Consider the following 14,795-nt stretch of genomic DNA (forward strand, 5'->3'; position numbering starts at 1 on the left):
ACTGCCAGTCTGGGACCACCTTCAAATTAAACTCAAGGCTTCACATAGTTTGGACACCCAAAGTTTCCAACCAGAGGGATGATTCTGTGCTAGGGTGAGTTCAGGTCACTTTATCCTCATCCTGAGGATATAGCCCTTTTTGTATGGGGACAGTCTTTATTAGAATCCTTACTTTGTCGGGGGTGGGGGGCAGAAATGATTGCTGTTCCCCGTGTCCTATGAGACATTGAAAGGGCAACTTATATTTTTCTGGATTAGTAAGTGCTTTCGGAACAAAGGCAGTTTCCATATATGTTTGTCCTCTGGATTCCCATATGTGCCTTAGTTTTGGGCTAGTAATTCTTTGTCATTAGCTCTTAGATGAAGTTATGTTTTTGTTTTAAATCTAGTTCTGTTCATTATTCACAGCTTAAGGATTGGTCCAAATAAATGGTCAGCCAGTATTGAAAAGAGAAAATTGTCATTCAAATTCTAACTCAGTGCTCACTTCGGCAGCACATATACTAAATTCTATTTCAGATTCAGTAAGCCATACTACTATGTAGGATAACACTGGTTACTTGAATTTTCATGTCTACTGTTAGTGATAAATCAACTCTTGATGATTTTTTAAAATAAAATACGGTAGTTTACCTTTATGCCATAGTAAGTAAAGTGTATCCTGAATGAAAAGATAAATGGCTTTTCAAAAAATGTGTACAATATATAAATATATACAGGATTTATAATACCATGCCATTACATCTTATAATACAATTATAATATTGTACATGTTCCTGTGGAAAAAGGCAATCTGAATAGGTATTAACCTCAGGATATGCCATGTATATCACTTAGAAAAAATAATTTGTTGGGGTGCTTGGGTGGCTCTGTCTGTTGAGTGTCCGACTCTTCATTTCGGCTCAGGTCATGATCTCAGGGTCTTGACAAAGCCTGCTTGGGATTCTCTCTCATCCTTTCTCTCTGCCCCACCTCCCCTGCACATGCTCTGTCTCTCTCAAAATAAATAAATACACATTAAAAAAAAAAAAAGAAAAAGTAATCTGTCTTTTAAAAGCCATGTGTGTTGGTGAGAGTCCTATATATTGAAGATTGTAGCTAGTTAAAATTTGGCCACTTGATATTTGCTCTAAGATTAGGTTTTATTTGCTAAAAAAATCTAATAAATGTATTCCTTTCTGTGATTGAATTTTGGAAGCTCAGTCAGATGACTATCTCTATACTCATAAAGATAAGATGACTGTGAAATACATTTTAACATAAACATAACTGCTTTTAAAATTGAGTATTCAGGGGCCTGGGTGGCTCAGTTGGTTAGGTCGTGATCTTGATTTCAGCTCAGGTCATGATCTTGTGGTTCATGACGTTGAGCCCCACATCAGGCTCCACACTGAGCTTGGGATTCTCTCCCTCCTCTTCTCTCTGCTCCTGTCCAACTTGTTCTCTCTCTCCCTCTCTCTCTCTCTCTCTCTCTCTCTCAAAATTAAATAAACAAATAAATAAAATTGAGTGTTCATTGTGAGGAACAGTTTTAGACCTTTAATGTAGCTCTAAAATTCACATAACAAAGAATTTATAATATTTTAATAGAGGATTTCTACATTTTATAGTGAAAACTATATTAAACACTTTTTGACAACTTACCTAAAAGTCTTGCTATGTTTTTAGCTTGGATATTTGTATTGTTTTTATTTCTTTTATCTTCTTAAATAAGTTACTAATACCTATAATTAAATACAATCTACCATACTAGCACTTGGTATTTTTCTAGGAATTTGATAGGATGAGGCTTTGCATACATGTAAAAATACTTTCTTTTTATTCGGAAGAATTAAAATGATAGGCATGCTTAAATTCAATAGTTTTGAGAAATGAAACAGTTTCAATTTCTACGGTATTGGTCACAAGGTAAAGGCGTGCTTTTGAATCTGGCTCACGATAGCTGAATGCTTGCACCAGAAATAGGAAAATCACATGTCCTTCTTGGCATAAGCTCTTTTGAGAATGACAGTTTGAATATTGTAATCCTACCTTGGTTTTAACTATCTGTTGTTATGCCAGCTGCTATATTTTCTACATCCTCCTAAACTCAGAAGGACATAAATGGATTTGAAATGCATCAGTCGAGGGGCGCCTGGGTGGCGCAGTCGGTTAAGCGTCCGACTTCAGCCAGGTCACGATCTCGCGGTCCGTGAGTTCGAGCCCCGCGTCAGGCTCTGGGCTGATGGCTCAGAGCCTGGAGCCTGTTTCCGATTCTGTGCCTCCCTCTCTCTCTGCCCCTCCCCCGTTCATGCTCTGTCTCTCTCTGTCCCAAAAATAAATAAACGTTGAAAAAAAAAAATTAAAAAAAAAAAAAAAAAAGAAATGCATCAGTCGAACAATTGGATATAGACAAGTCATTTGGGATTCAAGATTTGATGATGACCTAATTGGTTAAAGATAGTACAAGGAGATTTTTGAATGGCCACAGTAGTCTTGAATTTATGTACTGAATCGTTACTCAGATTTTAGTTTCCTTGTTTTTCTTTCAAACCTCACTTTCTATATTGTTTGTATATTTTGGGAACTTTGCTTCAGACGTTGTGCTACTTTTGAAGGAGACTGTTTTATATGAGTGTGTTGTCAGTGTATGTTGATGTTACAAGATGAATTTCTTTTTTTTTAAGTTTATTTATTTTGATGTTGAACTTTGAGAGAGAGAGAGAGAGAGAGAGAGCGAGCGCGCGGGCGCAAGTGGGGGAGGGTCAAACAGGGAGACACAGAACCCTAAGCAGGCTCCAAGCTGTCAACACAGAGCCCAATGTGGGGCTTGAACTCACAAACCCTGAGATCATGACCTGAGCCAAAGTCCGACACTTAACAGACTGAGCCGCCCACGTGCCCCACTACTTATTTATTTTGAGAGAGAGAGAGAGAGAGAGAGAGAGCATGTGAGCGAATGTGTGCAAGTGCAGAGGAGGGGTAGAGAGAGAGGAATGTCTAATTGTAGTATGCATTGCAAGTCACATTTTGTAACTATTCGGTAGCTCAGAAGTTTGAATGCAAAATTTGAAGCAGAATTGAGAATTCCACATGTCACCAGTTCAAGTGTAGACTGTTATTCTTGAAAGCCATTGTTTTACCTTTGCCTGATGTATGTGCTGTTCGTCTGGCGTTGGAAAACAGAGAAACAACTCCCATAGAGAATAGTGTGAAACAGAATTTCAATCGGAGGAATTGCTTGGGAGTCGGTTGGGACGCTTTAGTATGTACCCCACAACTTCCATTGATTATGGGTTCTACTTTGAGTTTTGTTTTTGTTAGCTAAAGTGTTAGGGTGAATGAAAACCTTTTTTTTTTTTTTTAATTTTGATTTAGAGGGTGGGAAGGAAAAGGTTCTACTCGAAATAACTTTTTTTTTCTTTTTAATTGAGTTTCTACCTTAGACATCTAGACATCATCTGCCTAGTCCAGCTCCTCCACTTTATAGACTTGGGAAGTCTGGCCCAGAGAATTTTTTTGATTCTCAAACCATATGAGGTAGAGAACTAGGTTTTTCTTCCTCCCCAGGGTATGGCAGGCCAATAATTTTGTAAAGTACAATAAAAATGAAATACCAGTAAATAATTTTAAAATAACATACACAATTCTAGATGCTTCCTCTTAATTTCTGTGCTTATTTCAATGTAGATGGATTACAAAGAGTTCTGGGACTAGAATAGTCCATAGACCATATTTGGTATATCACCGTCAAGGTAGGCGTTGGCAGACTGTCATATACGGGCCAAATACAGCTCACCCCTTGCGTTTTGTATGTAAGCTAAGAATTGCTTTTACATTTTTCAGTGATTTTTAAAAAAATCACAGTACTAGTACTTTGTGACACATGAAAACTATATAAAATTAATATTTCACCGTCCTTAACTAAGATTTTATTGAAGCACAGCCACACACATTCTTTTAAGTATTGTCTGGAGCTACTTTTCCCCTGTAAGGATGAGGTTGAGGCAGGGATGAGTAGTTGAGACAGAGACCATATGGTCTACAGAGCCTGATATATTTACCATCAGACCCTTTGCAGAAAAAATAAAGATTTAAAGAGCTGGCTCTAGGACAGAGCATTGAATTAGTAGTTAGTGGTAGAGTTGAGAGCACAAACAAGGTCTCCATTTACAAACGTGCTTTAAATATTGTCGTTAGCTGCTGTGTAGCACAGGCCCCGTGCTTAGTGCTTTGCCTGCCACGGTTCTGTAAACTTCCCAGCACTGCCCTTTTACACAAGTTAGAGAATTGTTAGCTTACTTCTAGTTATAGATGCCTTTATTGCCCCTAAATCTCTCTTTTTTTTAAATTTTTATGTTTATTTATTTTTGAGAGAGAGAGAGAGAGCACAAGCAGGGGAGGAGCAGAGAGAGACGGAGGCACAGAATCCAAAGCAGGCTCCAGGCTGTGAGCTGTCCGCACAGAGCCTGATAATGGGCTCGAATCCACAAACCAGGAGATTGTGACCTGAGCCAAAGTCAGACACTTAACCGACTGAGCCACCCATATGCCCCCCAAAACTCTTAATTCTACTGAGTTTTGGTTTTTAGTTAACTGCTCTCCAGTTAATTAAAAATGATTGAATATTTTCTAATGTAGATTTTGTTGTCACCATCTGCTTCAGAAAATTCAACTTCTTCCCTGTTGCTACTTTAGTTTGCACTGTTTCTGTGCGTTCAGGTCTAATGAAAGAAATACATAGGACTCAGAATCTTTAGAAAACAGATATTTTTAGTAACAAGATTGCTTCTTTAAAAGTCACCTAAAATAAAGCAAAACTGCAGCCAAACTTAATGGCAGATTTCTATTATAAAATAGCAGAAATATAATAGGTAAAGTACTAGTTACAACAAAAAAGATCGAGATTTTAGGTGACTTTGGGAGAAACAATAAGGCTTTCAGGTTTTTCCTCTACCTCATAAACTGCAAAATAAAAGCTCCCATCATATAATTGTCAAGCCTTGTTAAATGAACATACTGCTTTACTTATTTAAAGCAGGTCTGAAGTTCTCAAAGTATGCAGTAAAAAAACTCTGCTTTTCATGGGGCTGTTACTTCTTTGTTTTCCTACCCTTTGCATGTGATCACTCAGCTACTAAATAAAGATAGAGCCATAGCTGTCAGCTTTACATTTGATACATGAGTCTGCTTCATGATAAAGACCCTTTATAAGCCAAACCTTCATGTTGGGATTTCTTCTTGGAATTAAAAAAAACAAAAACAAAAACAAAACTGTTGCCATGAAAGCTTATTCATCGTGATGAAAGAGTAACCACGGTTTGAGATTGTGGTACTTGCTCTTTTATTCTGTTTACTCTTGAGTCAGTGTGTAAACATCTGGAAAATAATTATGCTTGCTTTCATTCAGAGATGAAATAATATGGAAAGTCCTGGCAAAATCTCGCTCCCATCTTTTCAGCCCTGGCTAGTTTTTACTATCCCACATCTGAGAGTGGCCAAGATTTAATGCAAGAGGTGCTGATGAACACTGTTCTGGCAGCTGCGTCCTAATTCCAGATAAGGCTATTCCTTTGTACTTTATAGCGAAGCCATTGACTAGATGGCTTATGGATTAAAGGAGGGGGAAGAGCTTTATAAACAGCAAGACCTATTACTTAGTAATACAGGAGGATTGCCTTCCATGTATTCCCAAGGAATGTATGGACTTTAGCTTGGAAGTGCCAATGAATGAAAATTCGGGACTCACCAACAGCAGTGGCTCCGACGTTTTTAGACATTATATAACATCTCTTTAACCACGTATTTAAATATGACATTTCTGCTTTGTTTTAAATTTATGTTGTAGTATAGTGGTAAATGGTAACAACTACTGTTCTCAGCAGGACACAAAATCTTAACTATTTGAACTGTTAGAAGAACTTGTAATTGAACCCTGCTTGTTTGGACTAGTTGTTATTGTATTTAGTAGCCTAACCGTCCGTTGGGTGGTATTACAGCAACACCCGCCATCCCTCCACGCCCATGTGCTCACATACCAGGTATGGCTGGGAAGTGTTTTGGATTAATAAATCATTACATCTGGATTTGACTCAAACAGTACTTCTCTCCTTTGGGAGCCTCCATGTCTAAGAATTCTCCGTAGCCACTTTCTACCTAATACAGCATGTGCAGCATTCATTCCTCGGCATGTATCATAGTGATATTCTGCTTCTAAACATTTTTTATGGAAAGAATTATTGCAGAGGGCAGTTCTTTTTTGCAGCCTGACTGCAGGGGAGCAGGGTTGCATGCATTCCTATGTCCGTTAAACTTCCTGGAAGCAAGCCAGCATGTTCTGGTGAGTTTCCTGTGCAAGCAGCGAGCCACTAAAAGGCTTGCACGGTATTACAACTCTTCTGAGGAGAGGAAGCGTTAGGAAATTCAGCAGTAAAGCAGCAGCAACAAGCAGCCACAGTGGTAGTAAAGATAGGGAGGTTCCCGGTTAGCGTATTTCCCAGTGTGAGGGAGTGAGCACACAGCTTCCCATTCCGCTGCCTGAAGGAGGCAAACCAAAACTGGCTTCTCGCAAGATTTTTCTAGTTTCATGTTTATGATGCTAAGTCATGTGATAATACTGTACCACAAGTTGCCAACTTTGCTTTACTCTAGAGAGGATCCTCTGCTGCAGTGCTTTTTTCCCACCTTTCTGTGTCTTTCTTTCTTCTTTTTTTTTCTTGAAAGAGAAAAAACCGTGCAATGTATGTTTATGCCTACACCATGCCGAGGCGACACTTACCAGTAAATAATCTCTGTATCCCTGAGGTAAGATACTGTTTCTGCTTTCCCTGCACAGTGCTGCTGCAGCACGGAGCAGATCCAAACATTCGGAACACTGATGGGAAATCAGCCCTGGACCTGGCCGACTCTTCAGCGAAAGCTGTCCTCACAGGTAAGGAAACAGAGCTACCACGTTGTTTTATCTACGGGACCCCTAGCTTGACTTTACATAAAACCTTTCTGCGCTGAATTTTATTTTCCTGCTGGTTAAGCTCAACAAATATGCGTGCCATTATCTCTACTTTATTATTGATTTGCTATATTAACTGTCTCATTAATTTCTATGCTGTCATAAGCATAAGCAGTAGGATTGTTTATTCTGCTTGGAATTTCTGAGAATTACAGCATTAAATGATAGCATAAAGTATTCACTCATGTATTAGTCCTTTTTTATGGATTCGAGCATAATTTCCCTGAACCTCCTCTTCTCTGTTGATTTCTTTTGAAGACCTTCACCACTGAGCAAGCAAGGGCATTTGTATTACTTATAAAAGTAGTTTTGATTGGAAAGACAACCTGCTGCCTTATTACTCAGATCAATAGTTAAATAAAATATGATGCTGCTCCTTCCTTGCCGTTCTGTTTATATTTTTATCCTGTCTTCTCACTTTGCCCGTGATAGCTAAGTACTTTGTAGATGAGGCAATGTATTGCCTTTTTCTTTCAGATAATGAACATTTGGGGCTTACATATTGGTTTTATTAAGGCAAATGTCAAGAGCCAGCAAAGAGGAGATGCTGGCATAGAAAGGCTGTCTCATAACAATATAGAAAATAATGCTATAAGTGAGAGGATACGGAGCAGCTGTTCTCATTGATCTTCGTTCTCAGAATACTGCATTGGATCTATTTTTGTTTTTATTCTTAGCATCTGAGTTCTGCTGCCTTTGCCTTCTTTTACTTAACTGACCTTTGTAATTTGGAGCCTCTTTGTCACTGCAGTGCTAACAGTATTGTTTTAGGTTGTGTGAAAGTAAAAGACTTTTACCTTCCTTTTAAATTTGCCCGTGTTTGAAGAAAATAAATCTTATGTTCACTTTTAAGTTTAGAGTACATGCTGCGCATTTTTAATAGAGCCTGAGGTGCATGGAAAATGTTTATACGTAGAAGCTTTGAAAATGTGTGGAATTTTGCTCAATTACTCCACATACACAACTTCTCACTATTGCTAAAATTGAGATAAATCTCTGCTCAATCCGAGTGATAAGACTTTTCACCATTAATTAAGTGATTCGAATTGGTGAAGTCATTTGGTTGCCGAATCAAGATAACATATACTAGAGAAATAAAGCTATTTTAAACTAGTGTAGATAAGAGGAACTTTAAGTATAATTATATAATTTTAACTAATGCAATGAAAAGATACAGCCTCAGGCCTCCTTCCATCCCCTCTTTTCACAAAGCACTAGGGCCGTAGTAGTAGCAGCCTTGGAGTGGGCTGTGACCGGAAGAGAAACAGCGTCTGTGGGAATCGAGGTGTGTTCCAAACGCGGACCAAGACTGTCTCTGTGGCTGAGTGTCCTCCTTCTGACCTTTCCTTCTCTTCAACCCTCAACGCCTTTCTTGTCCATCTGTGAGATTCATTTAATGCAACCGTGTTTTTAAATCCACTTCCAAGTTTTTCCAAAGACAAAGTTGAAATACAAATTATTAACAGCACGAAGCTATGTCCTAACTTGAAATGAATTTCTGGGGGGATGATACTGGCTGCTGTTTGTTTGCAGAAGAGCTTTGGCATAATAACTCATGGAGACTAGATTCCTGGAAGACAGATGCCGTATCTGTTAAGCTTGATTTGAAAACCCTCTTGGGCTGTACTTTGCTTAGATAGGGAGATACTAATTCTCCTTGGTCCTAATACTGAATTCATTAATTGTTCTTTTCATGAATAGTTACCCTTCTGGAAATGATGTACCACTTTTTAGGTTTAAAAGGTAAACATTCTAGTGGTGGTAGTTAATTTTGTGGAAAATATAAGCTAGTGATATTTACACGTTCATGTTATATAATCTTAGTGAATTAACACTTTAGGGAAATGGATTCCAAAATGTTTTTCTACCCATACAGGTTTCCTTCCAAGCAGTCCTTTTGAATGGAATTATAGAGGCAATAGTATTTCCAAAGCTAAGTTAAAACAAGAAAGCACTGATAAAAAGAATCTTTTGAAAGGAATGCCTTAATTTAGAGTTATTAGGGATTATTTTGGGTGATGTGTCATTCTTTGTTTTTATGCCAGGTGGGGCTTTAGTACTGGTACTTAGCTTAAGAGTAAACTTCCTGTTCTTGGTATTTTTCCTCTTTGGGAATTTAGTTGCTGAAGACGGTTTTCTAACATCTTTTATGTTACTACCTATGCATTAGGCAAAACTGTATACAGATGTCTATGTATATTCCTTAAAGAAGTTAGCAAAGTGAATATCTCTTTTTATAGAATATTTTAAATATTCTACATTGAAGAAATGACTAATATCCTCGTCTGCATAAAGAATGCATGGATTTTTATGAAGCCATAGAAAACAACAGCATACCTTTAGAATAATTAATTGGAGAGACTCATCAAACTCCTATAGCGCTAAGTGAATGATACCCAAAGAAGAAATCTTGAGGGGTTTTTTTGTTGGTGGTGGTGGTGTTGGTTTTTGTTAGCCACTCTGAAGTTCTGGGCAGTTAACCTAAGATCTTGGAGGTGGTTGTTTGTTTTTATTTTCAGGAAATAAGCATATAAAAAGCCTAAAACGGCCTATGTAAATTTTATTCAAGAGGAGTGTGGGTGTGCCTTTACTTTGGCCTTTTCTTCCCCTCCCTCCCCCCCCCCCCCCCCCCCCAGTTAAAAGAAATACATTCCTTGTGGAAATTAAGGAAAGTAGAAAAAGTACAAGAAAGAAAAAATCATTCTTAATTCTACTACCTAGAGAGACCATTTTGGTCTATTTTATTTGTAACCTTTTTCTGAGCACACATATCCCACACTCTTCTTTCTCTTTAATCAAATCAATCTTATACATTGCATGCTGCTTAATAGTACTTTTTTAAAAAATGGAATTACATGGATACTCCCAGAATGCATTAAGTTTTCTTCTGCAACATGAATTTATAATGACTTTATAATATCCTTCTATGGATATATTTAATTTTTGAGCTAAATCCCCCGTTTAGGTAGGTTGTTTTCATTCTTTATTCTTACTTGTAAATGTAGAGTCATTTTATCAATTCCATTGGAAATGTGCTTCTTTATCATGTTCAGCCTTAGCATCCACAAACATGTTCTCTCTCTCCATTCCTGACTGAAGTATGTGGGGATTTGGAGAACGAGGAGCTTCCCTCTTAAGGGTCTGCACTGCATGTGGTGTTATATGGGGAGAGCCACATTTAAATTAAAGTTGGTTGACACAGGAAATGTTCCTTACAGAGGGCAAGGATGTAGGGGTGTTTGCTAATCCTGTAAAGGAGGTTTTGTAGGGCACAGTGGGAAGTTGAGTCAGGAGAAGCTATAACAGCAGATTGAAGCTGAGAGTTTGGGAAAGGATACCCAACCAAAGGATTGTTTATCATTGGCAGAACCAAAGATGAGTTTAGATGGCCACAAGGATGCCCAGTTAATTGGTCCCAGCGGTTTTCTAGCAGAGGTAAGGAAGTAGAGAAGAAGGGTGCGTTTGCACCAAGGTGTCTCAAGCATAAGCTTTAACTTGGATTCATTTCACTTCTGAGGAAATCCCAATTGGTGATTGATGGGCTGGCTCCCAGTCTTTCCAGAAGGACTCAGCCTTGGCCCAGGCTAGAGGCAACGTTGAGGGGTCTGGCGTGTGCTTGCTGAGTGTGGCGTGTTCCTCAACAAAATATATCTGGAGTCCTACTTCTTTTTTTTTCTACTCCATTGCTCCCTACTGCTTTTTAGAAGAAACCAAAATCTTCTTCAGGATGATTGGTGAGGACTTTAGGGAACTGGACCCTACCCAGATAGGTTTGCTCAAGCCAAAATTTAAGATTCCTTTCTTTTTCTCATACTTTGCATCCACACTGTCAGTAACTCAGGTCTACAGTACTTTCAAATCTCCAACCCAGCCATGTCCTACCAGCTTCACCGCTTCAGCCTTAGTACACGCCTTGACCGTCTTTCTTTTGTTTGTGACGGCAGTGACCTTGTAACGAGTCACTGCCTCCACTAATTTTTCACTCAGTTTTCACTGTAGCTGGAGTGGTCTTTCTAAAGCATAGATCAGCCCTATGATTAGAAAATCCCTTAATATATTCTTATTACCCTTAACTAAAGCCCAAACTCTTTGGCCATAGCATACCACGATGGGCCCCTGCCTTGCTTATCTCTCATTTGTCTTCCACTGTGTTCTGCCTTGATCTCTTTGCTTCAACCACAGCTGGATACTTGCTGATCTCCAACAGACAGACGAAGGCCTTGTCTGTGTCTGGACTAACACATGCTAGTTACTGAACCTGGAACACTGCCCCAGAACTTCACGTGGTTCAAGTCAAATCTCCACTTAAGTGCTTACTCCTCAGAGATGTCTTTTTGTCCTCAGTCCCGTTAGCTTTCTTTATTTTCTTCAAGGATTTATTGATATCTGAAATGGCATTTTTTTTCTTGTTTATTTGCCCCAATACAACGAAAGCTCTACAAGGATCTGGACTGTTGTGTGTCTTGCTCACTTCGTTGTGCGCAGGACTTAACATAAATACATGAAATGATTAAATAAACAAATACTTCAAGCGTCTGATTACTGGTGACTGAGGGCAGCATATCTTCCACGTCCTACAAATACTCGTTAACCATTAATTACTTGATATCTCGTGCCATATTGTAATAGTCTTATTAAATTTTGTACTTCCCAAAAATGGTTTTGGATTGCTTATAGTCATGTACATACTCTTTTAAGAGTACATTTAAAATAATTTTTAAATTGGTGTGACGGGTGACGTGTGTACTGACCCTTTCATCAGCAGATTTCTCGGGTAGCTCCTTTGATCGAGAACATGCCAGTTCTGGAAAGATCAGAGTGCCTGCAGCTGTCACATCAAACTTCTAGATGTGAAACCAGGGCCTAATTTTTACTGTTTTTTTGTGGTTTTCTGTTGTTTTGGTCTTTTGTTGTTGTTGTTGTTGTTGTTGTTGTGTTTTGGCATGGCTCCATTACTGTGCTGTTTTGCACACTAATACTACGAGGTGGCATATTGCGTATCAGGTGTAATACCTTTTTAATAACCTACGTGATTGAGGACTGATTTCCTAGACCCTTACTTTGAACTTTAGGAATTATTTTTATCAGTTAATAAGAAGCCTAATAGTATATGCCGCCCCCCCCCCCCCCCCCGAAAAGAAACCATAAGAGGAAATAGCTTACTTTTAAAGAATAGCCGTATGTTTATCTGCCTCATTTTTATTAGGGAAAATTATTGTTATGTTAAGATGAATTCCTGGTCTTTAAAAAAAATTCCCTTTAGTGTAAGAGTAAGAAAGTTAAAATGGGTTATTGCTGAAATAAATCAGTGTGAACACTCCTTTTAAAGATATGTTGAAAATGTTAATCCCTTAACCACATAATTCTTAAGAAAATTTTATTAATGCTTTGATCTGTCTATAATTTTGGACATGAGTAGGAAAGTGTAAGATTTTGTTACTAAAAGTGATTGAAACACCTTTTTTTGAAACTTTAAATATATGAAAATAATTTAGGAGAGGATTATAGAGCTAGTACCTTTCTAAAAAGCCCTTAGCTGACATAGGTCATATTGATTTAAATTTTAAAATATTGCATCTTAAATAAACAAGTCAAAACCTTACTGAATCTAGTTATAATGATGATGATGATGATGATGATGATGATGATGATGATGATAGACAACTCCTGAGTGCTTCTGTCAGCCAAGCACTATTCTAAGGGCATTGAACACTGGGAAACAGATACAATTGTACCCATCTTTACAGATATCAGAATGGTCAGGTCGCATTTATGAGTTCACACAGATATAAAGGGAAATTACTGGGATTTGAACTCAAACAGTTTGGCTTCTGAAGAATCAGTGCTCTTACGCAGAATCAGATTTTTTTACCTACTTGTTCATTTAGAAGGATGTGGTATAAACATATTTGAAAAATTGGACTAACTCATGAATTCAGGGCTTAAATCCAAGGTATTAACATGTTTCTCTGCTTTCTTAAAGATTAGTGCTTTCAAAAAAGAAAATTCACCTGATTGATATTACCTGCAAGACTCATCATCATATTGTTATAAAATGAATTAATTGGGTAATTTAAGTTATTAATCTAACTTTATAAATGCTATTTTTAAGTCTTTGCTATCTAGCCAGTAGGTTTGAATAACATTCAGTGGACACATTAAAAAAACACAATATTTTGAAAGTATAAGGGACAATGTAATTTCAAAATGTTTGAGCTGTTCATAAATAAGAGGCACCTCAAATAATGTATGTAATGTAAGCCTTTCATGAGTTACAGGCAGTTATGTATGTTTAGGAGTAAGAGGGAATAGAAACTACGTTTCTGTTTAGATAACCCAGCCTTCCAGTATTTCAAACTCTTCCCATCTACCTTTGGATGTAATTAAACCTAGCAAGCCTACATCATTAAAACCAGCATGATCTTTCAATGCACCAAAAATGACATCTTTGTGAAGCATAATAACTTGTTAGTGTATACCTTGAGAGCACCTGTCATTTTCCCCAGTGAACTGTAACTGTAACTGGTGTGTAACTGTAACTTTCACACAGCATCTTCATTGCATTTTGGATTACAGCTTCAACTACAACCAATTTATGGCTACTTTTATTTTTTTTAAGTTTATTTATTTATTTACTTTTTATTTTTGAGAGAGAGAGAGCAAGGGAGGGGCAGAGAGAGAGGGAGAGAGAGAGAATCCCAAGCAGGCTCCACACCAGCAGTGCTGAGCACGATGTGGGGCTCAAACTCACGAACCATGAGATCATGACCTGAGCCAAAACCAAGAGTCAGATGCTCAACCGACTGAGCCATCCAGGTGCCCCAAATTACAGCTATTTTAAATGGTTCTTTTAAAATTTCTTACAATAAAGTAATTGCTATTAACATTTACTTTCTTAAAATAGCACGTGACATTAGAATGCATTAATGCTTTGGTATTGTAAGGGTTAATAGCTCTATTTTTTTTTTTTTTGAAGTTTTTATGACACTTTTATTTTGACATAATTGTATATTTTCATGCAATCATTAAGAAGTAATACAGAGGCCCCCTGTACCTAGTGTGTTATTTTCCCCTAGGGGTAACCTCTTACAAAAACTGTAGTATGGTATCATAATCAGGATATTGACATTGATATAGTCAGATGCAGAACATTTCCATCTTAGATGTTATTCTGTAGTTTTCCTGTTTATAATATGTTTATCTGTTTTGGTATTGGGGTAATGCTGGCTTCATAGAATGAGTTATGAAGTATTCTTTAGGAAATGTTGAGTCCTTTTATTTTCTGGAAGAGATTATTTCTTTTGGTCGAATTCACCAGTGAAACCACTTGGGCCTAGGGCTTTCTTGTTTGGAAGATTATTATTGATTCAGTTTCTTTAATAGATACAGAGCTAACCAGGTTATATATTTCTCCTTGTGTAAATTTCAGTAGTTTATGTCTTTCAAGGAATTGCTCAATGTCACCTAAGTTGTCAAATTTTTGTGTGTAGAATCGTTTATAGTCTTCTCTCATTGGGCTTTTGGTGTTTGCAGGATCTGTAATGTTCTTTCCTGTTTCATTTTTGATAACTGGTAACCCATTGATTATTTAGAAGTATGTTGTTTATATGCTAAATATTTGGAGACTTTTCTGTTACCTCGCTAATATTACTTTAGAAACTAGAGTTTGATTCCATTGTGGTTGGGCAATACTCCTTATTTTTTCTTTCTTTCTTTCTTTCTTTCTTTCTTTCTTTCTTTCTTTTTTTTTTTTTCTTTTTAAAGTTTTTGTTTTATATCCCAGGATGTGGCCTATTTTGGTATGTTC

The 14,795-nt window shown here is 37.5% G+C and overlaps 1 protein-coding gene across 2 annotated transcripts in view; it reads left to right on the forward strand.

Moving 5' to 3' along the window:
• The window catches only part of TNKS (tankyrase), a 216,956-nt gene that overhangs the window by 56,773 nt on the left and 145,388 nt on the right, over positions 1 to 14,795 (forward strand). For both annotated transcript variants that reach the window (XM_086703351.1, XM_025932924.2), the window contains exon 3: positions 6,815 to 6,910. In XM_086703351.1, coding sequence (XP_086559477.1) covers positions 6,815 to 6,910 — 96 coding nt within the window. The remainder of the gene's footprint in view (positions 1 to 6,814; positions 6,911 to 14,795) is intronic.

Source organism: Puma concolor, chromosome B1 (genome assembly GCF_028749965.1).
Source record: "Puma concolor isolate L17-30 chromosome B1, mPumCon1.1.hap2, whole genome shotgun sequence".
In the NCBI taxonomy this organism is placed as follows: domain Eukaryota; kingdom Metazoa; phylum Chordata; class Mammalia; order Carnivora; family Felidae; genus Puma; species Puma concolor.